Source organism: Bison bison, unplaced genomic scaffold (genome assembly GCF_000754665.1).
Source record: "Bison bison bison isolate TAMUID 2011002044 unplaced genomic scaffold, Bison_UMD1.0 scf7180017864452, whole genome shotgun sequence".
NCBI classification, from domain to species: Eukaryota; Metazoa; Chordata; class Mammalia; order Artiodactyla; family Bovidae; genus Bison; species Bison bison.
In genome coordinates this window covers 4,027,589-4,055,355 of record NW_011495014.1, presented here as the reverse complement: position 1 = coordinate 4,055,355, position 27,767 = coordinate 4,027,589, and the positions used below count along the sequence as shown (strand labels likewise).

At 37.0% G+C, this 27,767-nt stretch overlaps 1 protein-coding gene across 1 annotated transcript in view; it reads right to left on the bottom strand.

The window, feature by feature from the left end:
• Positions 1–2,462: 2,462 nt before the first annotated feature.
• The window catches only part of SCN3A (sodium channel, voltage-gated, type III, alpha subunit), a 121,211-nt gene continuing 95,906 nt past the window's right edge, over positions 2,463–27,767 (bottom strand). Inside the window, exons 21-27 of the mRNA XM_010859020.1 lie at positions 13,779–13,901; positions 11,235–11,507; positions 10,334–10,387; positions 9,190–9,327; positions 7,862–7,966; positions 6,239–6,509; positions 2,463–5,715 (exon numbers count right to left, since the gene is read on the bottom strand). Of these exons, the coding sequence (XP_010857322.1) occupies positions 4,520–5,715; positions 6,239–6,509; positions 7,862–7,966; positions 9,190–9,327; positions 10,334–10,387; positions 11,235–11,507; positions 13,779–13,901 (2,160 nt within the window). The 3' untranslated portion in view covers positions 2,463–4,519. The remainder of the gene's footprint in view (positions 5,716–6,238; positions 6,510–7,861; positions 7,967–9,189; positions 9,328–10,333; positions 10,388–11,234; positions 11,508–13,778; positions 13,902–27,767) is intronic.

The following is a 27,767-nucleotide window of genomic DNA, read 5'->3' as shown; positions in this document are numbered from 1 at the left end:
AAAGACATTTCAGGCAAAGACTGTAGGATGTGCCAAGACAGGAGAGATATCAAAAAGTTGTGTAATTGGAGATTATGGATTCTGTGGGGAGGAGGCATGAGTTGGGGAGTGTTGGCCAATGATAGATGATAGTCATGGGATATGCGAGGGGCACTTTATGCAGAGATTTTTTTTGACTCTGTAATAAGATATGGAAATGGATTCTCTGACTAATGGGGTGCTGTCAGTTTTAGAAGATTTCAGATATGTATTTCAGTGTGTCAGCTGGCAGAAAGACTGCAGAGAAGCAGAGAGAAGAAATATTGCAGATGGAAGGATGCATGATAAGAAGTCAGTTACAATAAAAGTTGGATGCATCAAATCATAAATGGCTTCTCTGTGAAAGAAGAAATCATTTTAGGTGTTGTTATAAGAGTATGACGTGCATCTTTTATTCTTTTGCCATAAAAATTAGTGCTCTAGGGAATATAAGACATAAGCCCAACTTCTTGAAGTTTTGTGGCAAATATTAATGACAAAGAAGTAGTTGTCATTACTTGTAGTTCAAGACAATTTTATGTATAACTAATGATACTGTTGTTTTAATCTCTTCTGTTATATATCAGATGTTCTCTTTTAGAAATATGTAACACTATAGGAAAGAAATAATAACCATCCTTTCAACTATTTAAAACATTCTTCACCTTTGTCATATAAAATCTTTGAGGCCAAGGAGGCTTCTTCATTAATGGGGCTACAGTCAAGGTGAAATGTTGTGTTTTTATTTATTTTTAAAACATTTTTGGCCACACCCCACGACACTGGATCTTGCCCAGGGATCACACCCTTGCCTCTGCATTGGAAGATGAAGTCTTAACCACTGGACCACCAGGGAAGTCCCTCGTGTTTCTATTTAAAGTTGTCTGAGTAATCATTTACATGGTGTATTGACAATATGCATTTTTCATTAAATATTACTCATATAAAGGAAATTACTCATTTTGAGTAGGCAATTTGATTTTGAACATAAAACTGTAGAATTAAAGTATCACTAGAGACAACATCCCTAATCCAGCACCCCCATTGAAATAGAGGGGTAATCTGAGGGGCCAGAATTGATTTTCCTAGATTACACTGCTAGTTTTGTACCAGAACTGATACTAAAAGTCAAGTGTCAGAACTTTTGATCCATTTTTTTGTTTTACATTTTCCATGTCCACAAAAAATGGTCAGCAAGGACATTCTTTATGATTACTACTAGTAGTTTGAAATTTACAAGAATGATTTTTGATATTGTATTCTAGTTGTTTGAAAATTAGTAAAATGCGTAAGTTTATATAACCATTATCTTTCAACTACAGTATTTGAAATGCAGAATGCAGAATACTCATTTTTCTCTCCACAAAAATAGTTTTTCACTACTAAAGGATCACTTACTGGTGATTTAGAATCATGTATTTGTGCTTTAGTATCACTTATTGGTGAATTTAAATTTCTTTAATTTCTTGGTATTGTTATTTCTGTGTCCAACTTGATTAATTCTATTTTTAACAAAATTATATCATGAAGTTTAATATTAAGAGGATTTTTCTTGTGAAAGTAGTTATTTCAGAAATCTATCAGATTACATTAGCAACCCTAAATTCTGAATGTTTTCAGAATATCCTTTAGCTAGGTATATTTTTTAAAATATATATATTTTTTAACAGCTGAAGACTCTTCGGACCATAAGATCATTTAGATATAATACATATCAATAGATATATTTGGCCAATAATTATATAATTGGGTACATAAAAAGGTTAAGGACTTTGCATAGTAATACTTGACTTCTCTGTGGTGTTGGCAAAATCTGAAAATTGACTTGAACAGAAAGAAGCCAGTGAATTCCAACCAAGTCACCTTATGCCATCTGCATTGGTGAAACTGTAAAATGCATGTTTAGATCCAATTCATCAAAAATAGAAGCATTATAAATGGAGTTTTCCATTGAGAATAAATATTTTGTTTTGGCCTGACATAAATCCAAGGGGACCCTGGGAAAAAAAAGATTAATTTCTCAGTCACTACATCATTAATATTTTATGTGTAAATAGAAATTCATAAAATGAATTTAAGTAACAAACTATGTACTACAACATTTATTTACTACCAAGAAATTTGGAGATTACATAGTGAGGAGTTGAGATTAAAATGTTTACAACCAAGAGAATTAATTGAAATTGATAACTGTTGTAAATGGCTACTATTACTGTTGTTAAACTTGCAAGTTGGAATACGTGGGCTTGATCTTTTGCACACAGAAAAGTTCATAAAAACTGCTTTTAATTGACTTTATAGTATTTCTTGGTAAATCGTTCAGTAGGTTGTAACAAAATTCATGTGAACTTTTATGTATACAAATGTCAGATCAAGTACAGGTTTCATTAATTATATATATTTTAAACTTCCAACAATAAAAACAGAAGCCAAGAAATTAAATACAATAAAAAATGAAATATTTATTCATTTGGCTCAATAATGACATAGCTCACCATTCTTTTTAATAATAGCAATTCCCTGCATGCAGTTCATCAATACACTACAAGTAAATAGTTGTGTAAAAGGAATTAACATTACTCTTTTGGTTTGTGCAAAAACAAAAATTTATATCATGTTAAGTAATTGCACAACTTTGCCACTATGTTCATGGCTAAAAGGGACAGAGCCCAAGTTATATCTCTGATAGCTTTAGTGCAGCAGGAATTAAAAAAATAAGACTAGTCTGCATAAGCAAATACTACAAAAGTTGAGTTAAAAAAAAAACCTTCCATGAATAAAGGGTTATATTGAGGCAACCATAGTTGGTAGAAAATGACCTAGGTTTGAATTTTTGACCAATGTATATCCTACTGGAATGATAGAAAAAATATTATAACAAAGAAATTCACAAAACCCTTGTCTAACTTTTATTTTAGGAAATTATCCATTGAAAAGTCTAATGGATTCAAAAGTTTGGAGTTGTGATTAAAAATAAAAAGCAAAAGCATAAAGTAAAATAAATTGCCATGTCATCAACTTGAAAATAATTATCTTATGTATAAAATGCAGCAAATAAAATTGATCATATTTTTACATTATTTATATTTAAACAAGTTTTGGACATATTTTTAGCAAAATACGAAGTATATGTTTTGACAGTAGGCAGTATGCAGTGTGTTTCCTTGAATCTAGAGAGACACCATATGACACTCAAATTGAATTAAAAATGGAAAAGGAAAAGTGCTTTTAAATAACTGTAAGCTATTCTGCTTGACATACTAGACATAGAGCAGGTTGAAATCACTGTACTACCAGCATGTGACTTCTAACCAGGACTTGTGAAGAATGGATTGTGTAAAATAGAGCAGCATAGGCAATTAACATGCATTAGTGATAATCTTCAAACTATTTATGTTTAATGAATGGTGCAGGATACATCCCTGTTGGAAGCTTGCAAAAGACACATATACTGTGGTACATATTTGATTTAATAGAGGTTGTTTATCAGGATATATATATATATATGTGTGTGTGTATATATATATATATATATATATGCAAATATGCCCCCACAGGATAAAATAACTATTTACATAACAGAGGGTGTGTTTAATTGACATAAAATGTCAGCTTTGCTGAGAGCAGAAGATGGCAAAGCAATACTGCAGCAGAAAGTGGAACAACTATTCTAAAGTGATGCTTTAGATATACTTTTCTAGAACAGATTTATTAGATTACTTTTTTTGGGAAAACATTTAACCAAAATTAAATATAGTGCTCTGGAACTTAGAATAAAATTTGCACTTGCTGAAACAGAATACTTTGCATAAAAATAATCCTTTAAAAATTAGAGGAGACTTTACAGGCACATAACTGTGTAGATATAAACAAATGTAGACTAAAACACTTTCAAAATTAAAGCCATCTAGAAAATGGAAGTACCTGATATTGTTGTTAGAATTTTTTTCTGGTTTTGAGCAAGAATTTCATCTCTTGGGCAAAGCTCTTGTTTGATTTTCAAGAAACTTGTGAAATAGGAACACAGGGCTCTTATATTCTTTTTTTCTCAACCTAAAGCTCATTTACAAAAATAGTGATGTCGTATTATGAATAAACTATGAATTAGCGACCAGGGAAATCCACTAGAACAAATTTTGTAAAAATATGGCAGATATGGAAGTTAAAAATAGAATAGATGCAAGTACTGTACTAAAAGTGTTTGGTGTGGTTACAATGGATCACTTTGCACAACTATCCCTATGGTCTAGGTAGCCATTGAATTTCTCCTCAGCAGTGTCAGCTGGTAAAGAAAACAGTAACCTCTTGTCAGTGTTGATACCCTGATTCACAGAGTTGTAGTGACAGAGAGGTCACTGTCTTGTTATAGGCACTGACCATGAGTGTTTGTTAAAACAGTCAGTTTGGCATAGACCTCCTCTGGGAGTTCAGTTGACACATTAACTTTACCTTCTTAGGCTGTAAACAATTGATCACAAAGATAATTCTTTGTTTCTTTTTTTTACTTTTGATTTTCCCTGACCTCTTTCCCTTTGCTTTCTTTTTCTGGTTTGTCCTTCTCAAATTTTTCTTTGTCTGGCTTTGTTACACTATCATAGGAAGGAGGAGAGGTGGTAGAGGAACTTCCATCTGTTTTTTCTGGGGTGGAGTTCCCATTTAATTTGTCAATAATCATGTCATCTTTTATAGGTAAGTCAATCCTCCCTTTGATCGCCTCTTTGTTATACTCATTTACTACCTTCTTTAACCTTTGCTTTAAAAGATAACACCTGAAATTACGCTGAATGATAGCAGCAGACACCTCCTCTTGTTTGCGTTTCAGAGTGGTTGTAATGGGCTCATAGGAGACTTTGGAGGGATTTGACGCCATGAACCGATCTTCCATCTGAATTCGAAGGGCATCCATCTCTCCACTCTCACCCAAAACACGCTTTGTAAAGGCAAATAAAATGTCAAGGCAGTGGATCCTGTCCCCACTGACCATGGGCAGGTCCATGGCAATGAGCTGGACTTTGTTCGGTTTTGCTATGAGAAGAGGAGGATCCAGGGCAGCTGCAAAATCAGAGAGCTTGGAGAACTCTATGAACTGGGTGGCATCGGGATCAAACTTCTCCCAAACCTCGTAGAACATCTCAAAGTCATCCTCACTCAGGGGCTCTGCGCTTTCTTCAGTAGCAACACTGAAGTTCTCCAGGATGACAGCAATATACATGTTCACCACAACCAGAAATGATATGATGATGTAACTGACGAAAAAGAAAATCCCAACAGACGGGTTTCCACAGTCTCCCTTAACTGAGCTGCCAGGGTGAATTGTGTCAGGGTCACAGTCTGGTGGTGCACTGTTGAGAATAGGTGCTAGCAATCCGTCCCAGCCAGCAGAGGTGGTGATCTGGAACAGGCAGATCATGCTGTTGCCAAAGGTCTCAAAGTTGAACATGTCGTCAATTCCAGCTTCCTTTTTAACATAGGCGAAGTTGGACATTCCAAAGATGGCATAGATGAACATGACCAGGAAGAGCAGGAGGCCGATGTTAAACAGCGCAGGAAGGGACATCATCAACGCAAAGAGCAGCGTGCGGATCCCCTTGGCCCCTTTGATCAGACGCAGGATTCGGCCAATCCTGGCAAGACGGATCACTCGGAACAAGGTAGGGGACACAAAATATTTCTCTATCAGCTCAGCCAGAAACATACCTATGGAAAAATACAGAAAACCGCTAACAGTGAGTATTTTAGGCTTATATGGATGCTTTTTCTTTGCGAGGTTATTGAAAACAACAAATTTGTCATGAGTATAAATCTTTACTATTTGGATCCACTTTCTAATGTTACCAATGAAAGATTATAGAGTTTTATTTAATAATTCTATAATGTCATAAACCAATGTGGACTCTTGCAAAATCCTATAAATTAAATAATCTCACATACTCGTATGGCATTTTAAGATTACATACTCCCAATTACTATGAATAGTTATCCTCATATATGAAATGTTTCAACAGCAAACAAAGACTGTTTCTGAAATCTTCAAATATATTGCTTTCTTTTTGAATACTGTCATTTTTCAATTAGTGGAAAATGACCAAGAGTGTTGAACTTTAGATCTGTACACATGATGATTCTCAGATCTAATTTCCGTGTCACACAGGTGGTAGGCTGTGGGGGATTTTTTCAACAGCTATACTTCTATACTTCTCTGTAAATAAACCATTCTTACCTACGATGGAAAGAATCACTACCACAAAATCAAAGATGTTCCAACCTATGGTGAAGTAGTAGTATCTGAGGGAGATCAATTTCAGCACAAATTCTCCAGTGAACAGGATAATGAACACAAGGTTGATTCGGGACAAAACTAGAGTCATGTATTTGCTCTGGTCATCAGTTTCTACCATCATAGTGACCATATTGAGACAGATAAGGATCATGATACTGATATCAAAAACTTGTCTGGTTACAAAATCAAAGACCATTCCTTGGAATTTGTTCTAGAAAGAGAGAGAAAACAAGAAGGTTAATAGGCATATTTCATAAATAATGAGCCACAAAATTGAAGATGAAGTCCTTCTGTATATGGCCCATGGGATGTGTACCCTTCTCATACTACCTGAAACAAATCTGTTTAAAAAAGAGAAGGAAATGAAAAATGTCATATGACAAAAGCAAAGCATAATTGTTTTATTTAGATTCTATGGGAAGACAAAGCTGAATGACATAAATTGGTGGCAACTGGCTGATAATGTGCATGGGCTTTGCTTGATTTTAATAACTGGTAATTTTTACAAAAAATGTAACAACTAACAATGAAGATTTACAAAGTAGGTTAATGTAGACAGACTTTTAGATGGATGAATATGCCAGTTGATTTATCAACACTTAGGAATTTTGAATTATGTCTTATTTCTGTCTGTCCATGACTCAAAATATCAGTCATTTTTTATTTAATTCTGCTTCTTTAACAATAATACTTAAATGACATTCAGTAAAGTAGGTTTATGTCCTTTTGTGTATCCTGTCCTACTTTCTGCCTCCCCTCCCTTCCCTCCTGCCCCTGCCCCGCCACCCCTGCCCAGACTGTACCCTCTTAAAAATTATGCAAAGTGAAGTCATTTATAAGATTCATGAGATTTTGTCAAGTCCTAGTTCAGCAACTATAGGCTTTGTGACTTTGGGTACAATATATACCTTCCTTGGGTCTTAGTTTCCTTGTTCCTTACCCATCTAAGAGGATAGATAATTTAAAATACAACTCTGTGGACATAATACACCATCTTTATGTCTTTTCACTATAATGAAGCTCTACGGGGTATGCGTTCTAGATAAATCATTTGTGTGTGTGTGTGTGTGTGTCTGTGTGCTGAAACCAACTATTTTGATGACACCCTTTCCTTTCTAAGTAGGTGAAAAATCGTTTTCTGTTATAACAATGGAGAGAACAAATGGCACAGAGGGAGGTCATGGGTGTTGAAGGGGAGGTTTTAAGTTCATCTACTTAAAAGGACAAGAGGGGGGTCATATCACAGATCAGAGAAAGAGAAACCGGGTGTGCCGTTGGCAGCAGTAGGTGGCAGCGGGAGCATGAGCTCGCTTTGGGAGCAGTTAGCGGGAACTCTGACTTGGAACTTTTCAACTGACAAGTAAAGAACATTGCTTCATTTTTAAGAGCTTAGTAATTCTTAGAGTGTAGTAATTGCAAATTGTGTTATACAATATGTACTTTACGACTAGATCATGGTATATATATTGGTGATATCACCTAATATGTTCTGAACCAGCACTGCCCAGTTTCATCAAATGGAAATAGGGCTTTGGAATGTTCAAGGAGATGAGTAATTCTTACTGCAGGCCGAGGTATGGGTTTCTGAGGTTTCTTAGACCCAAGTTTCTTCATTGCATTGTAGTATTTTTTCTGTTCCTCTGTCATAAAGATGTCTTGACCTCCAAAGTAAAGACATAGTAGGAAACTGGTTACAACCCAGCCTGTATTACAGCAATACTTTTACAAAAATACTTCTGAGTCTTTCCTTTAATCCTTCTTTTCAATTGTTAAATGGATTTTACCCTACTTCATATAGATTTATTCTGCTTTTTCATTTTATCTGAAATTCTGAGTACCTTAACACTATGTAAAACCCATAATCACATAAAACTCTGATTAGTACAGGATTCTAATTTGATAATATTACGTTTAGAAGGAGGCTCAGGGGTCTCAAATATATTTTCATTAAAGAAAAAAATCTTAGTCCATTTCAGTGTTGACAGCTTTATTTTTTATTCAACACTTTTTGAGCACTTGCTGTAGGACAATGTATTCAGTATCAGAATTACGTAGATCTACATCTATATGTATCTATATGCATCTATATGTAAACAAATAAAACAACCCATCACTGCAGAGATAGCAATAAACTCCAGGATTCAGAAACAGGCTTTATATAGGGGAGCGGTTCAGATGTTAAAGAATCTGCCTGCAATGCAGGAGACCCAATCTTCCCTGGGTTGGGAAGATTCCCCTGGAAAAGAGAATGGCTGCCCACCCCAGCATTCTTGGCTGGGAGATCCCATGGACAGAGGAGCCTGGCGGACTCCAGTCCATAGCATTGCAAAGAATAGAACACAACTGAGCGACTAACACCCTTAAGCTAGACCTTAGAGGATGATTAAGGGTTTGCTAGACAAAGCATTTTAGGAGGAAAAAAAATATCCTGTGTAAAGTGACAGAGGGAAAAGAGCATACCTTGTTCAGAAAAGGGCAGAAAATCCATGTAGCTGTGTGTGTAGCAAGTGATGGTGTTAATGGTGGGTGGGTGGTTACTGAGGAGGAGGGAAGTGAATATAGAAAGTGTGTGGGCGAAGATGAAGCTGGAAGACTGGGTGGAGATAATTCCTGAAAGGCTCTGTAAGCAAGGGTAAAGCATTCAGGCCCACTGGATGGTTTAAGGCAATATGGTCATTTTTCTAAGTCAGAATGACACTATAGCAGATCTGCAGAGGATGAACCTGGAGAGGAGCCACGAGTTAGAGGCTGGAATCCTCTGCGGTTGAACTGACCACATAATGAATGGAAAAGAATATAAAAATGACCTAAGTCGGTCCTGGTTATTGGGATGTAAAAAAAGAAAACCAGAATCTCAGAATGGGGAAAGGTGAGAGCTGAGGAATACTTATCTTCTTTTTCTGTTGGTTGAAGTTATCTATGATGACACCAATGAATAGATTCAGAGTGAAGAATGACCCAAAGATGATAAAGATGACAAAGTATAAGTACATATACAGATTTTCTTCATATACAGGCTGAAGTTTAACCTAAATAATATTGAAAATATTAAATAACATTTAAAAACACAATAAATACTTGGGCTAAATTAAAAATTTGGTGAGTGTTGTTACTTTCTATAGAGCTATTTTTTGCCTTGACCTGAGATATTGTTCTGCAAAAGCAGTTCTTTTTTTAAATTAGTATGACCTAGTATAATCTGCCTGCAATGCAGGAGACCCAGGTTCCATCTCTGTGTCAGGAAGATTTCCTGGAGAAGGGAATGGCTACCCACTCCCTTATTCTTGCCCGGAGAATTCCAAGGAATGAGGAGTCTGGTGGGCTCTAGTCCGTGGGGTTGCAAAGAGTCAGACATGACTGAGTGACAAACACTACTAGTATATTGAAAGTTTGTAATTTTTATGATTGTTCTTAAATCTGTTTTCCCATTGGGGCTTACCTGTACATATTCTTTAGAGTAAATAACAGTGGTATAAACAAGGCAAACATTTTGAACCTACTGTTTGTCTTACTATAATTTTTTTTGTTGTTGCAGTTTTTTCAACTTGGGTTTGGAGTTAAAACCTGAGATAACTCCTTATCTTGGAGATAAGGCTTTAATAACAGAACATCTACTTCTAAGAGGAAAATTCAGCAATAAACAGATGTGTGCTGAGGAACTATTTTTATTCCTATTTTCTAAATTGAGTTTCCCTGAAACTTGCTTACTTTTATCATGATATTTTTGGAGGCCGCTTTACAGTCTCTGATTTATCATACTCTTCAGGGATGGAGGAGACTAGTTCCTTCCTGCCTGAGCAGTTTTCCCAACCTTTAGAGTCTCATTTACTGGACTGACCTGATCGACCTGTTATTAGATGTATAACAGACATATATGAACCAAAGTATCATTTACATGGAAGTGAAGTGGCTTAAAAAGAGAATCTCTACATGCAGTTGTAAATGTTCTGATTCTGGGCCTTCCAGTTAAATTATCACAAATGTTCACTATGGAAAAATCTAGTAACTATAAATAGTTATTTGAGTGATACTTACATCTCGTGAATCAACAGCTGCATACATAATGTCCATCCAGCCTTTAAATGTTGCCTGTTAAACAACATATGTTTGAATTCTGCATAAAAACCTAATCCAACAGTATGCATTTTACCATATGAAAATATGATAGGTATTACAAATAATTTTTGTATAATATTTTGATATACTCTACAAAGAGCCTTGAATTCTCTAACAGTTGAAATTTCAATGAAACTGAAATCGAATAGGATTTTATTTCAAACTGGAACTCGTTTTGTCTTGGAAAGTATTCTATTTTTTTCTACACTAACATTTAACTGGATGAATCTCAGGCTCAAATCACTTTCAGAAGCTAAGCTCTATCATTCAAACCTCTGGTGTGTTTAAGCACTCAATTGTTTTGGTTAATTTCTTGATTAGTTAATATATTATCAATTATGTCAAAATAATTAAATATTACAAATTTTAAAATCCACACCAAAAGATTTGCATTTCCACACCTAATAGCTCTATACCCTGAAGATGTTGATACAATTAATTATCTGGCTAATAGTCTATACATTTAATTAATTACTACTATATATATTATTACTTTAATACACAAAATTGCTTCTTTGGCAATTATTGGTACAGAAAACTAAAAATGCTACTAGCGCAATAACAATAATAAAGTAAGAAAAAACAGGAAGCAGAAATATAAAATCATATTAAAACATACTAACAACTGAACACTGGGGGACATACATTAAAATCACTGCAAAATATCTTCTTTGCAGTCAAGTCAAGCTAATAGTACAGCTGTTAGAGTACAGCTGTTATCATCAACTACTTTTGTGCTGTCAGATATTAATCACTCAAAGAACATCAGAGAAATGATTTACTTGAAATCTTTTTCAAAACTCATACAGTAGGTACTTACCACTTGAAGCAGTGCAAGATAGCCAGCGCCAACATTATCGAAATTTACTTTCACATTTTTCCACCGAGCTTTCTTGCCAAGAGCCTGACAGTCACTCAAATTGTTAACTTCACTAACATCAAACATGTTACCCGTTGTCGTGTTTACACAGTGGTAGAACTTGCCAGCAAACAAATTCACACCCATAATGCTAAAGATCAGCCAGAAGATGAGACAAACCAGCAGCACATTCATGATGGAGGGAATTGCTCCAACAAGAGCATTCACAACGACCTAGAAGAGGAGACAAGAATGAGGCAGCTTACAAGCTGTTAAAATGGTAACCATTTCTTCCATTATATAGTTAACATAAAATGGGTGTTTAATGAGTTAAATAAAAATCTGGGTGGACAAGTTGTTTCTTCCGATATTTTCTAGAACATATTCAGTAAGGGAAAACAGACAGTGACACAACTAAAAAGCTAAAGGATTTAAGGAAAGCAAAATATTCCAAAGTATGAAAAGAAATAAACAAAAACCTGATAGAGTAAGATGGAGTCAGAAAATGTTTGTATGCTAGGGAAAAAAAGAAAAAAAATGTATTAAATACCGACAGAAGAAGTAATCATCATTCAGCAATTCACTTTAATTTTCAAAGGTATTAATGAATAATTGGTGGTGTGAAAACATGGTTAAACAAACCCACTACAAAGAAACAAAGTAATGATAATGCCTTAAATCTGTGTCCCCAGATCAAGCTAACTTTTGATGATGATGAAGAATAGTATTAGGAATTTGCAAGGTCATTTTTTCCCCCTACTGATAATTCCCAATTTTTTAAAAAGTGAATTAAGATGGGAAATAAGATGGAATTTATCTCTGGACATAAAAGTACTGAACGTATTCCCATTATTATTGTTCCAAATCTCTTAAAGGTTTACTTCAGGGCACTCTTTACCAACCCAGGCCAACCTATTTGATGAAGGAGACGTTCCATCACCTTTCCTCTAATTGAATTCAGAAGAGATTAATATGTATTTTCAAATCTCTAGCAGTTTGTATGTTATCTAATTAATCTGTTTTATCTAATTAATTAATATTGGGACTATTTTGTTAAGCACTTATAAGTGAAACTATTATTTTTAAATACTGAAACATTATTTTAGAAATCAACACCAAAGAATTTTAAATTAATATCAAAACTTGAAATCCAAAATTGTAAAAACTTCATATGCTAGTTGAATCTTATTTCTTATGGAAATTGTCATGTATGTTATACCAAAACCTGTTTTTTGCTCTAAAATTGGTGTAATATGACCTCCCACAAATTTTCTTATCATCAAGTAAATGCATGATACCTTTTACCATGTTTTATACCTAGAATATTAATTCTGTCATATTATAAGAATTAAAAATGTTAATGTAGAATAGTTTTCAGATTAGAGCAAATTTGGAAATTTTTAATTTTGTTCAGTTGCTGTCTGCCCTCAAAAATGAATTATTGATATGAAGCCATGCAATCAGAAGAAGGCTTAAATAATATCAGTAATACTAAAAGATTGGTATGGAAAAAACTTGAAATTACATAATGATTTTTTAAAATTTCATCTTGTGTGTTTATTTATCAAGTAACAATGAAGTAAAATTATAGTGTAACACTAAGCATTTCCTTGCTTACAGCGCATCTGGAGAGCGGTTTCATTCTTCCTGGTGAGTGAATCTCAAAGTCAAAGCTGAAGTGTTTTTTAAAAGTGCTTCAACAAACCACCTCCTAACATAAAAGCCCTATGGCCTAGAAGGAATTCAATATCCATGTGCATTTGCAAGCTGGATTAAACAAAGCTGGCCTTAGTGCTAACTAGTATTTTGAGGGGTGTGGCAAGTAGATGTGAATATGGTGTACTTTATGTTTAGAAGCATAAAATGTACACTAAGGGATAGAGATGGAGGGTCAAATACAAGTGTTAATGGAAAAAGTGAACCTCATTCAGAATGCTCACTTAAAAGGGAGATCTGTTAAACAAACCCCAGGGGTTGCCGGCAATGCTTAGTTAATTATCCTAACCCCTACTTTGGTGGCTTAGGATGCAGATTTTGTCAGAGGCTACAATTTAGTGTTGTTTTCTTGCACAACAACTTTTTTATTACCAATATTAATGGAAGAAGTAGAGCACACAAAACCTTCATTACTAGTTATTTTTAAGAAATCAAACTACCTATTCAAAGGAAGAATATCTCCTCCTAGGATGAATGTCAGTAGTAAACAGTCATTATAAAATGTATAAGCAGTGAAAAGAAATAAATGGCAACACAGAGTTTGTAGTTGTGTGGAAACATCCTTGATCTGTTACCAGGAGACCTGGATTCTAGTTTTAGTACTGCCACAAAAAATTTTTTTGAGGGCCTGTTTTAGTTTTAGGAGGCTAGGCGTAGTGATCTTTAGGATTTCTGCTTTGAAATTGTATAATTCTATGAAATGTCAGAAGAGTGTGGCACCCCTCTGTATCTAAATCATTACCTACATTTAATTTTGATATGAATCGTGAGAGCTTTTATTCTTCTTACCCTCATGCCTTCAAACCGGGATAAAGCTCTCAGTGGTCTTAAAGCTCTTAATGTCCGTAGGGATTTGATGGCACCAAGTTCTGAGTAGCCAAGAGCATTGGCTACCAAACTAACCAAAGAAACCTGAAGAAGAAACAAAAATCAGTCAGTTCACCAGGAAATAAACTATTGACTAAAGGCATGAGACGTAATATCTCTTTCTTAGTGCCAATCAAACAAAGCTTTAGACAGCCCTTGGCAGCCTTCATTTTCTACATAGTAGTGTGCTCATTTTACCTTCCCAGTCTCATTAATTAATTGCTTTTCTTACCAAACATCCATAAGGCTCTCCAGTTAGATATTTTACCCATGGAGCCCTTTTCAGCCCAGACATAGACCACTGATGATTCGAGATTTAATTCAAAAGTCATATCCTTCATAGATCTGTGTTTAACATCATTGATTAATAATCATACTTCATTTCCAAGTTTTGCAGTATCCTGGTTATGTGTATTGCAGGCACTGACCATAATCCAGGCCACATTAACTCTTTATGGACTGAAATGAAACATTCTTATTTCAATGTCTCTAATAATACCTGGTTGAATATCTTTAGTCAGTATATGTTGGATAAATAAACAAAGAAGAAAATATTACCTGCAAAAACATTTTATCAGACCACATAGTTTCATAACAATGAAGTTTTTTTTTACCTAAACTATTGGACTTATGATTTAGAATACAATACCTCTCATTCAGAGTGATGATATATCTTTCTGATATTTACATAAATGTTGTTTTACTTAAATATATGAAAGGTTAAAGAAGACATGTCTTTTTCAGGAGGAAGAAGCACTATTTGCTTTGATTTTCTTTAATAGCCTGGCTTAGTCGCTTAGTCATGTCTGACTCTTTGCGACCCCATGGACTATAGCCTGCTAGACTCCTCTGTCCACGGGGATTCTGCAGGCAGGAATACTAGAGTGGGTTGCCATGCCCTCCTCCGGGGAAGCCAGCATTTTATTAAATGTTGAACATTTACTATATGCTAGGTTCTGTTCTGATTGTCTTACACCTATAAATCTCAAGAAGTATGTAGTATTACGTTTGCCTTTTCACTGATAAAGAAGTTGAGTTTCTCCCACACCTCTGCTTTTTTTTTTTTAAAGATGTACAGATAGAAAGAGATGAAGTTAGAACCCAAGTGATTGGACTTCAAAACTGTATCTTAACCTTTTCCCTCCATTACCAGAAATTCATTCTTAATCTGAACCACAAAACTCAAGAAATGACTTGAATGATTATCTTCACTTCTTGTAAGGATTATACATAGCTTGATGGATAGGAGAGAGGATAATTTATGCATCCACTGGATGGCCTCAGGGCCATGGTGTAAAGGTGACACCAAAACCAGAACTGAGACTTTAAGGCAGACGGAGCCACTATCCCCTTATTGTTACTGTTGAACAGAAAAATAAATGACTTGAATGTTAGACTTGACTAGTGGCTGCATAATTTATTGAGCTATTAATTTCTCTCTAGTGTTCACTGCTACAGAAGACTGGGAAGATGGGGAAGGTTATTATTAGAGAACACACAGGCCTTCTACATTCTGGACTCATTTGCCTCGGAAGCATTCACAACTTCTTTAAGTTTCTGCAGCTGCTTCTGAAGACTTATCTTCCCAACCAGGTCCTGAGATGGGGGCATTTAAAGGGAAAGTGGAACTGTCAGTCCCTCAGTCTTGTCTGACTCTTTACGACCCCATGGACTGTATCCTGCTAGGCTCCTCTGTCCGTGGAATTCTCCAGGCAAGAATACTACCATTTCCTTCTCTAGGGGATCTTCCTGACCCAGGGATCGAACCCAGGTCTCTTGCATTGGAGGCAGATTCTTTACCATCTTAGCCACCAGGGAAGCTCAATTTAAAGGGAAGTGGCAGGAAATTTCTTATGACTGGGAAGTAAGGAAGCTCATGCTTTAAAAGGAAAAGAAATACAATGGCTAGAGCCAGGAGATTCTGGAAAGACAGCAAGTTGTGGCTTCAGAGCTGAGAGGCACTACTTGCATATAACTACCCCATCACACTGGGGTGGCTCTGTGGATTGCTAGAGAAGCTGGACACTAGTGAACCCCCCTTTTTATGCACCTGTCATTTTGTGTACAATAAAAACTCATTTTATTGTATTATTGTGAAAAACTAAATATGGTTTAAACTCAATTTTGAAGTTAAAGATTTGAAATATTCTTAAAATTGGAAGATGATGCCTAATATTGGTGCATGCGTGCATGCTCAGTCATGTCCAACTCTCTGAAGCTCCATGGACTATAGCCCACTGGGCTCCTCAGTTATATTGGTAAGGTGCTGTAAAACTTAAAATGATCTTTTCCACTCATGAGCTGTGTCTCAGAGTAGTCAAATATTAGTCCAAGAAAAGGTAGCAAGGGGCAAGAACATAACTGGAATTTCTGTTTTCAGGTCCAGTGCGTTTCCCACCTCAGCAACTTCAGACTCGACCTTTCAATACAGTGTTTTAGTCTCTTATGCTCAACACAAAAGGCATTCTTACTAAGGTATCCTAAGTGTAACAGAACCTCTTTACCAAAAACTGAATTTTTAATACAAATTTACATGACTCTAGGTACCTTACTAAGGAGATCAGCCCTGGGATTTCTTTGGAGGGAATGATGCTGAAGCTGAAACTCCAGTACTTTGGCCACCTGTTGCGAAGAGCTGACTCATTGGAAAAGACTCTGATGCTGGGAGGGATTGGGGGCAGGAGGATAAGGGGACGACAGAGGATGAGGTGGCTGGATGGCATCACTGACTCGATGGACGTGAGTCTGAATGAACCCCGGGAGTTGGTGATGGACAGGGAGGCCTGGCGTCCTGCGATGCATGGGGTCGCAAAGAGTCGGAAACGACTGAGTGACTGAACTGAACTGAACTGAATGCTTCTAATGGAGAAGGCAATGGCACTCCACTCCAGTACTCTTGCCTGGAAAATCCCATGAATGGAGGAGCCTGGTAGGCTGCAGTCCATGGGGTCACTAAGAGTCAGACACAACTGAGCGACTTCACTTTCATTTTTCACTTTCATACATTGGAGAAGGAAATGGCAACCCACTCCAGTGTTCTTGCCTGGAGAATCCCAGGGATAGGGGAGCCTGGTGGGCTGCCATCTATGGGGTCGCACAGAGTCAGACACGACTGAAGCGACTTAGCAGCAGCAGCAGCAGCAGGTACCTTACTATCCACAAAATATATGAAACTGTCTGTGCTAGACGCTTCAGGGCGGGGTTTGGTTGTCAGTCACACCTTCCACATTCCAGTGGCCGTTGAGACTGAGAACGAAAGGAATAATGCAGGAAGGAGTTGATGGTTCTGAAGAAGACCTTGGAAGTCCTGTGATTGTTTAATGAACCAAGTGACATGACATTATTTCCCTTAAAAATGGCTAAAGATAATTTTTTAACTTCAGTATAAGCAGTTAAAAGATTAAAACCATAGGATCACCTCCATACACTGAAATGATACATTTCAGTGCAAAAGCTTGCTTGATTTTTAATGGAAAAATTTAGAAGTGTTTCTATTAAAACCAGAAGTGAAAAAAAAATGCCAGCTACTAACATTATTTTTTCCACCAACATTATTATTTAACACTTTCTGTAAAAAGAAATGAGCTAAAACAATTAGAAAAGTAGAAGTCATTATTTACATATTTGTTAATGTTGACCTAAAAAAATCAGAATAAAATGAATAAAATGAAAACTACTATAAATGATAATATAATTATTTTAGGTTCTGACTAATATATTTTTCATATTAATTTTTTAAAGTTTATATGTGTCTTTTGAAACTGCACAAAACTTAAAATATTATAAAGAAAATACAGTATAAGAATAATCTAAAATATTATTGTTTTAAGAAGAGCAATCAGAAAGGACAAATTCCACATAATATTAAAGCTAACTATAGGATCTTCAATAATTAACGCTATCATATAAATAAACAAAGAAATGAATGAAACAAATCTAAACTGGACCCAAGGCATACTGGCATACCAAGTTTTAGCATATGGAAAATGGTAGTATTTTAAATAAGAGGTGAAAGAAACAAGGGGGACATTTTGAAATGTTTTAAAATGTCAAAATCATTTTGAGGACAATAGAATTGGAGCCTTACCTCACACCTTACACCAAAATAAGTTCTAGATTGATCAAAAATTAAAACATAAAAGTGAATAAATAAAACTCAAAAAATTTGAGAAAAAAAGCATGAGAAAATGTTTAATAATCTTAAAGCAAATGGTCTTTATAAGCATAAGAAAAGCCAAAAAGGGGAAAAAAAGGCTGATATATTTGACTAAATCAATATGAAAACCTTTTTACATGACAAAAAAAGCTCAAAAGACAAAGCCCAAGTCGGCAAAACAGTCATACCACATGTGACAAAATAGTAAACTTCCTTAATGTAAAAAGAAGTCCTACTAATCAGTAACAAAAGGGTCATTAACCATAACATACAAATTCCCTCTAAACTTTCATTTTAATATATTTGAACAACACATTTATTTATACTCCTTATTGAAATTTAACCAGAAAGAAATCTAAAGAATACACAGAGAATGCACAAAGGGACAAGAAGGAAGAAGGTTTTAAAAAATTCTCGAGTTAAAAAAAAAAAAGTAAAGTGCACTGGAATGATCACTTTCTCCACAGAGCAAAAGCAGCAGCAGAAACCCAGGTGCTTGCAGAAGTCAGTCAACTTTTTCTAGTGGGCTCTGAAAAGGTTCTGGACCTGGAGGCACCATGTTCTCCTAAAACAGGGGGTAATGCATGGCACTGAGAACAGAATTGATTCAAAGTCTCTGCATAGGGAAGCTGGGCATTCTTGACTGCCTTCCCCCACTTCTCCCCAGCTCTGCTAGAGAGCATAATGAACTAATACTCCTTCGTGGCTTACAAAGTAAAATCTGTATTTGCTACAGAGGTCAGAACATAGCAGCAATAATGTGCATTGTGGTTGGGTTTCCCTGTTAGACCACAAAAGCCTCTTTAATACATCATATAATGGAGGGTTTTCCATTAATACTATCATAGGGTTTAAACAGCCTGTGGTCTAACTCAGTATTTCCGAGAGCAGGCACCTGAAGTTTCAGATTCCTGAGTGCATATCTCCTTCCTTTCAGCCCACAACAGTTCTGTTTTTTGTCAGATACACAGCTTCTAAAAAGGGCTCAGGTGGTGGTGAGGGACAGGTACAAAGCGTCCATGGAAGTGATGGCAGAAGGCTCTTGGCAAAGATGGGAAACGGGGGATACTGGAGATGGCAGGATTCTTCAGCTGCGATGGGTAATTTTATAGTAGGAATGGAGTGAAGACCATCCAGTGTCTGAGAAATGAAGAGCAGTTCATATGCATCATCAGTCAGGAATGAGAGTCCTTACACTTTTATATAAGGGGTGTTTGTAACTCACCCCTTGCTTTTTACTTTTGACATTTTTCTACTTTTATAGTAGGTTTTTGCAGTTTATTTGTCTATAGCTTTTTACATGATTCGGAAATTCAGAGGAGGGCATGGCAACCCACTCAAGTATTCTTGCCTGGAGAATCCCCATGGACAGAAGAGCCTGGTGGGCCACAGTCCATGGGATTGCAAAGAGTCAAACATGACTGAGCGACTAGGCACAGGAAATTCACAGTACTCACCAGACATGTAAAGGCATCTCAGTAATTATGGTTTTGTTTATGGCAGAGAGAAACTGGAGATAACCTTAGTGCTCATTCCTGGAGAACGGATGAGTAAATTCTGATGGTACATCACTGAACTGCACTGTGGAATCTATATACCATGGGTACCATAGGAATTTCATTTAAATATTCCAGACACCATTTATTTTAATAAAATGAGGGTTTTGAATCAGGTGATTTCTAAGTTTGCTTTCTTGCCTGGAATTCTATGATTCAGAAATTTCAAGATGATTAAAGCAATATAACACAATATGTTATTCACACTGGAAAGATAAATCATAGTAACTTTACTAATGGATATATCATCTTTAATCAAGTACTCACTCTACTGGGAAAATACTTGAGTGCCAGTCTGATTGATAGCATGATTACTTATGGGGTATGTATTAATAATTGGGAATTTATCCTTAGGTTTAATTATTGTTATTTCTAGGAAAATAAGAGTCGTTTTTGACATTTAATATAATGAACATATGTTATATCTATACAGAAAAATCGAATGAACTTTCTGATTGAACTTTTTGGCCAACCCAATATATAATAAATTAACAGCTAAGGAATTATTCCGTGTCTCAATTTCTTCATCTACAAAATCGAGATCGTAACAGTGGATGCCTCAGTGGTGGTTGTGATGATTAAATGAATTAAGGCAAAGATTAGTCATTATTAATATTATACACGAGAACCCTAATCTGCCTTCACTTTCATGCTCATAATCTTAGCAGTGATGAGCTGGTATAATCTTTCACGGGAATGCTTTTAGAAAAAAAAAAGAGCCATGTGGATCTTTCTAGGAAGCCATTGCTTGGTCCAGCTAGTCACTGTGGTGTTGATATGGTGTTGAAGAGAAGGGTTCAGACCTCCAATTCATTTTTCAGTTGGTAATCTGGAGTAGAATTTGCTGATTGACTGTGAGGTGTAAAAGAGGGAGAGGCTGAAGACAGGACCTTTAGCTTAGCTTCATAAAGACAGTACTACCAGAGTAAACAGGACATTCAGGAAGAAATGCATGATTGAAGCGTAAAAGTAATGAATGTACTCGGTCAGGAGGAGTGTCAGTAGTATTATCTGGGAGGCAATTAGAAATGTGAATGGGGTTTAAGGAAAGACCAGAATTGTGCTAAAACTCATAGTCTTTTAAAAAATGCAACACAGAATTTATGCTGTTAATAGGATTATTTCTTTAAACCTAGCCAGCGAAAATTTTTTCTTGTTAATACATTGATAATGGTAAAAGAATTAGACACTTCCCAAAAAGGAGCAAAGTGAGTCATTCCTACTAGGAGGCATTTGCAGAAAAAGCCAAAGCACATACGAGACTGTTTACATAGAACTATGTCTGAGAGACCAGAAATTGATATGAAAATGACAGTAATTTATAACTATCCAGTTCTTATCTCAAAGTTCTTTTACTTTAACCAAATCTTTCCACAAGAGTTGCAGGTAAAATTCACGGCGGGCGGAGAAGGCAATGGCACCCCCCTCCAGTACTCTTGCCTGGAAAATCCCATGGATGGAGAAGTCTGGTGGGCTGCAGTCCATGGGGTCGCTAAGAGTCGGACACGACTGAGTGACTTCACTTTCACTTATCACTTTCCTGCACTGGAGAAGGAAATGGCAACCCACTCCAGTGTTCTTGCCTGGAGAATCCCAGGGACGGGAGAGCCTGGTGGGCTGCCGTCTATGGGGTCGCACAGAGTCAGACACGACTGAAATGACTTAGCAGCAGCAGCAGCAGCAGCATGTATTGGTAAGACATCTTATTGTTTTCATTCACCACTGCCAAAGGCAGCCATCTTCAGAGTGTAATGTGCGAACTTTTTGACTAGTGTCAACTTTTTGACCTTTAAATTTATCTGGGCTCTGTTGCAAATCACAGAACAAAGAAGGAGTACAGTGCTAGATAAAGGTATCTCTGTTACTTAGAGCTGTGTGACATCTCTAAATTTCATTTTATAAACCTCATTTTATTAATAGCAAAGTAGAGGTAATATTAAGAATTACACCACAGGATTGTTGAGGATTAATAATATATTATTTAAAAGAGATACTGACAATGAGATTTGTGATGTAGGGGGTTCGGAAGCAGGGTCATTAGAGCCAGATTCCTTGGTTACAAAACCAGCTTAGCCTCTTTCTTAGTAGTGTTAGTCACTCAGTCGTGTCCAACTCTTGTAGCTGTAGCCACGTGGACATAGCCCGTGGACTGTAGCCCACCAGGCTGTTCTGTCCACTTCAGACAAGAATACTGGAGTGGGTAGCCATTCCCTTCTCCAGGGGATCTTCCTGACCCAGGAATCAAACCTGGGTCTCTTGTATTTCAGGCAGATTTTTTACCATCTGAGCCACCAAGCTTCTTTCTTATTTACTGTGTGCAACAACAACCTTTCTTTGCCTTAGTTTCCTCATCTGTAAAATGAGCCTAATTATGGTTTCTAACTTACAGAGTTTTGAAGATTAGGTGAATTAACATATATAAAGTGATTTTAGCCACAGTTGTACACAATAAGCACTAAATCAGAGTTACCAATTTTCTCTACTGTTAGGTAAGGCTCTTAATCAGTGCTATTCCCACAGGAAGGGCTAGGCATCTTATTGTGGCTACTAATAGCAATAACAATTCTGGCTTCATTATTGAGGATGCTGCTATGTCAAGAATAAATGTTAAGAACTAAGGTGGGGGTTACCAGATTCTAGATGTTGATAACAATTGAAAATACACATTAGAATCAGAAAATGTCCCTGTTCTGCTTTTGTTCACTTCATCAGAGCAGCTGATGAGGATTCTAAGGAGCACTTGAGCAAGCAGGATGTCTGAGTAGCAGATATCAAGCATCCATTTCAGCCACATCAGCAACCTGTGCTGTCTGTAAAGTGGAAATCACTTGCGGGCAATAAATATTTTATGATAGTCGAATCTTTACCTGGAGTGTGTTTTGGACACTTAGCAGCTTACAATAATTTAGAACCAAATTTGAAGTTGTCACAATAGATGCCCAGTGTATTTTCTTAGGGATGAAATTTATACAAAAATCTGTAAGGAGTATAAGAAATGTGATTCCCCCCCTCCATAAACTATGATCAACTTAATACATGTTCAGTTCATTCTGTGGATAATAATAGCATCTAACATATTGCTTGTATAGTTATAATACAGGATAGTTTGGTTTTCATATGAAGATAGTATCTTTTGGTCTTTGGATAGGAGAAAAAAGTTATACAGAATCAGAAAAAGTGGTCCATCGAGTATGGCATTCTGGCAAAGAAAGACGTGGTTCAAGTTGTCTGACTTGATTCCAACCAGAATTATCGTACTTGCTGTCTCTGTCTCCTCGCCTCCATTCTTTCCTCAATTTTCCCAATGTTTCTAGAACTGTATTCCCATCACTCTACCATGGTATCTCTTAACCATGACACCAATGATGTCCATTCTGCCAAAACGAATGTAATTTCTCAGTACTCATGGCACTTGCCTTCCTTGCAGCCTTTGACTAAATTGATCCTCTGGACTTCTACGATACCATGTATATTCTGTTTTCCTTTTTCTTCTAATTGGTACTTCTCAATCTAGTTTACTGGTTCCTAGTTTTTTGTAGGAACCAGTAAACTAGATTGAGAAGTGTTGGAGAAGGAAATGGCAACCCGCTCCAGTGTTCTTGCCTGGAGAATCCCAGGGACAGCAGAGCCTGGTGGGCTGCCGTCTATGGGGTCGCACAGAGTCGGACACGACTGAAGCGACTTGGCAGCAGCAGCAGTTTTTTGCGTAACTTCTAAAAGTTGAAGTGTCTCTAGAGTTTGGTCTGGGCTCTTGTGTTTGTCATGTTGCATTCTCTGCCTAGGTGAGCTAATCCAGTTGATTCATGACTTCACAAACCATCTGATGAGTTCCTGATGAGTTCTCAATTCATAATCAGGTGTTAACTTCTCTTCAGAACCCAAGACTTGTGTAAACCTCACCATATACTCTTCAACGTCTAATTGGCATCTCAAACTTAGTACATCCCTCTTCCATCTACCATCTGCTTGCCCTGTCAAGCCTGTTTCTGATCTTCCTGATTCCAGTAAATGGTTTCATCCTCTACCCATTTGTTAAGACTGAAAAAAATCTTTTCTGAATCTCCTTTTTATTCATTCTATACATCCAGTTACCAGTAAGTCTTAACCACATTAGTCTAAGACATAATCTTCTCTTTCCTAGACCATTAACACAGTTCCCTCGTTGGTCTCCCTGGTTTGACGTTTTTGCTGTTCCTTCTCCATAGCCAGATGTGATCATTTAAGAACAGTAGAACAGATACATGCTCACCATCCCTCCCTTGAATTTCCCATTGTAACCGTAATCAGTATACATTAAATTACATTCTCGGCCTTTTGGCTATGATGTAGTATTGGAGCTTCGTGGGTGGCACAGTGGTAAAGAACCCACCTGCCAGTGCAGGAGACATAAAAGACACAGGTTCGATCCCTGGGTTGAGAAGATCCCCAGGAGTAGGAAAAGGAAACATGCTACAGTATTCTTGCCTGAAAAATTCCATGAACAGAGGAGCCAGGCGGGCTACAATCCATGGGGTTGCAAAGAGTTGGACACGACTGAGTGACCAAGCGCACATTAAATAACAGTAAAACATGAACTTCTTACCATGGCCCTTGGCTTTCTTTCTGAAGTCAGCATCTATTACTATTGCCCGTGTTTCATCACACACAAGCACAACAGTTTTCTTTCTGTCTCTTGAGTGTCCTTGGCTCATACTTCAGGATCTTGAGATTGCTTTTTTCTGTTCCCTCAGGTATTCAAATGACTGGCCCATTGTTATAGACAATGTCTATGTGCCCTTCAAATTCATATGTTGAAACCTAGTCCCTAGTGTGAAGGTATTCAGAGTCTTTGGGGGGATTAGGTCATGAAGGCAGAGCCCTCCTGGGTGGGATTAGTGCCTGTACTTATAAAAGACACCCCAGAGAGCTTGTTTGCCCCTTCCTCCGTGTGAAGACACACTGAGAAGACTGCTGCCTATGAATCACAAAGTGGGCTCTCACCAGACATCGAATCTGCTGCTTTTTTCTGGGACTTTGCAGCTTCCAGAACAATGAGAAATAAATTCTACTGTTTATAAGTCACTACATCTATGATATTCTGTTGAGTGTGTATGTGTGCTCAGTCATGTCCAACTCTTGTGACCCCATGAACTGTAGCCCGGCAGGCTTCTTTGTCCATGGAATTTTCCAGGCAAGAATCCTGGAGTGGGTTGCCATTTCCTACTTCAGGGGATCTTCCCAACCCAGGGATCAAAGCTATGTCTCCTGGATTGCAGGGAGATTCTTACTACTGCACCACCAGGGAAGCCATGATACTCTATTACAGCAGATCAAATGGACTGAGACACTCTTTCTTATTTATCTTCCAAAAAGACACCTTCCATAGACACTCTGGCTAATACTCTCCTCCGGCTCCCATTCTGTAGTCCTTCTCTATCTCATTACCCTGTTTTCTTTCATAGCAGTGATCATCAACTGCTTTTATCTTATTTTTGGATTTTATTTGTTTACATCTTTACTGTCTATTTTATTTTCTCCTAGAGTGTTAAATCCTGTAGATCTAATAGAGCTTGATTTGTCTTATTCATATCTCCTTTATTTAAAATAGCTTGTGGCCCAGTGTTTGGAATTTTTGTTAGATAAATGAATGAATGTTAATGGAATGTTAATGAATGCATAGTATCTTTACTTGGAGGTAGGGAATTGAAGAGATTACATTTGTACATAGATAAGTTTCTCAAAGTTTAAAAGCCTGTTTCTTCTAGTTTGAAGTTACTTCATATATACTTCAGTTTGGGGAGTTTTGCTTTGTTTCCTATTGAGCCTTCTGTGACTGTTAAAGCATTATACCTGATGGACTGTAAACTGTTTTAAGCATGTTTTACTTGTACTTTCAAAAACTATTTTAACTCTACATTTACTTTAGCTTACTGGATCCACTGGTCTGAGATTAAGTTGTTAGTTAAGGTTACATTAATTCATGCATTTTAGTCCCTTCTTTGAGAAAAAGAAGAAAATAGATTCATTTACTATAACATAACTTGCCCAGAGGTACCCAGTTCCATTCTACTATTAATAATCTAAATGTACTGAAAGGGAAGTAACTTGGGGGGCACCATTCTTTGACATTATTCACTAGATAATTAAGTGTCTATATTAGGTTTCTAAGGATTCAAATATGATACAAGACTTTGATAGATTTTTGCATTATATTTATTCTTTCTATATGAGAGAAATGCATGGAAATAAAGTACAGTGTAATGAGTATTTCAGTGAATATAAATTTTTCAGTAAGTTAAAATATAGGAAATTTGAGAATTTTCTGGAGAAGTTATGTCACTTTTGTAAGTGATCATCATACATGACAATTTCTTTTTTTTTTTGGAACTGGAGAAGATTCTTATATATTTTGTGTTCCATCATTTCAGGGAAAAGCTAGAGATTATAAATGCTGAGTTCCAAAGCCAGTATGAAGATATAAATATAACATTTGTACCAGTTAGATGAGAAATCTACAGGGCAAAGGAGCACTGAATTGAGAATTAGGAAATTAGGACACTAATCTCAATTTTGTTACTAAGTAGTTGTGCTATTTGAGTAGAATTCTTTATACTGAGGCTTTAATTTACAATAAACTGTTCAGAAAACTGTGTAAATAAAGTCTGCTGCTGCTCCTGCTGCTAAGTCACTTCAGTCGTGTCCGACTCTGAGCGACCCCATAGACGGCAGTCCACGAGGCACCGCCGTCCCTGGGATTTTCCAGGCAAGAACACTGGAATGGGTTACCATTTCCTTCTCCAATGCATGAAAGTGAAAAGTGAAAGTGAAGTCGCTCAGTCCTGTCTGACTCTTAGCGACCCCATGGACCACAGCCCATCAGGCTCCTCTCTGTCCGTGGGATTTTCCAGGCAAGAGTACTGGAGTGGGCTGCCTCTGCCTTCTCCGAAATAAAGTCTAGATACTCTTTAAGGTCCATTCCAGCTGCAGAATACAAAAATATTAAACTTCTCTGTTTGGAAACTTCAGGACAACACTGAGATTCTTCTCTATTATTCATTAAAGACCAGACATGAAAAATTGGAAGTCATTTCTGATTTATTAACAGTGACTTGACTGCAGATTTCTTCTCAACTCAAAGGGTTGAACGTGCATTTTGGTTATAGAACTGTGAGTGTATATGTGGGGACAAAGAGGAGTAGCATTTAGATAGGCCCACACTTGTCAAAGATGATAAAAAGAATGAATAAACAGATACAGCAATCATTGATTCACAGTGACAAGTGTTAGAACTAAAAATAAGGTGCTTTATGATCATTGGGAAACAGCTAGAGATAGTGCTTAAAGCACCTTTTTGGGGGTCAGGAGGGAGACTGAGAAGCCTTGTGCAGTGGAATATTACAGACTACAAAAGATCAGCTGACTGTAATTTTGCCCCAGTGCCTCTCCGTTGCTATAGTTAAAAAGTACGCTGCAAGTCAGACAGGTCTCATTATTGATACAATTCCCATGACTACTCACTTCATGGTAATCCGATTCAGAATAGGACTTCTACATCTAACTCTTTGCCTGGTAAATATTCCATTAGCTACTAGGATATCTAACTACCTATGTAAGAATGGTGGAGAAGGCAATGGCAAGCCACTCCAGTACTCTTGCCTAGAAAATCCCATGGATGGAGGAGCCTGGTAGGCTGCAGTCCATGGGGTCGCTACGAGTCGGACGCAACTGAGCAACTTCACTTTCACTTTTCACTTTCACACAATGGAGAAGGCAATGGCAACCCACTCCAGTGTTCTTGCCTGGAGAATCCCAGGGACGGGGGAGCCTGGTGGGCTGCCGTCTATGGGGTCGCACAGAGTCGGACATGACTGAAGCGACTTAGCAGCATGTAAGAATGGAAATACATTTTATTGTCTCTGTGGACTTGTGGCTGAATGAATATAGTAAATAGGTTATTTTAACATTGTTCAGCAACATGCATTCTAGTAAGGGATTAAAGTGCAATCCTGACAGTTTCCTGGCCCCAAAGCTGTCTTGATTTTACCTCCTAGGGAAACTTTTTTTTTTTCAATTGAGCTTTTAATGAGCTACGCCTGTCAATGAACAGACTGTTAGATATTCCTTACCTTGAGACCCTTAACTTTCACAAGAAGAAGAGCTGTCTGCTTGTGGCATAGAACAACCCTGTCTGTTTTCTCTTACCACTGTCCACATTGTTAG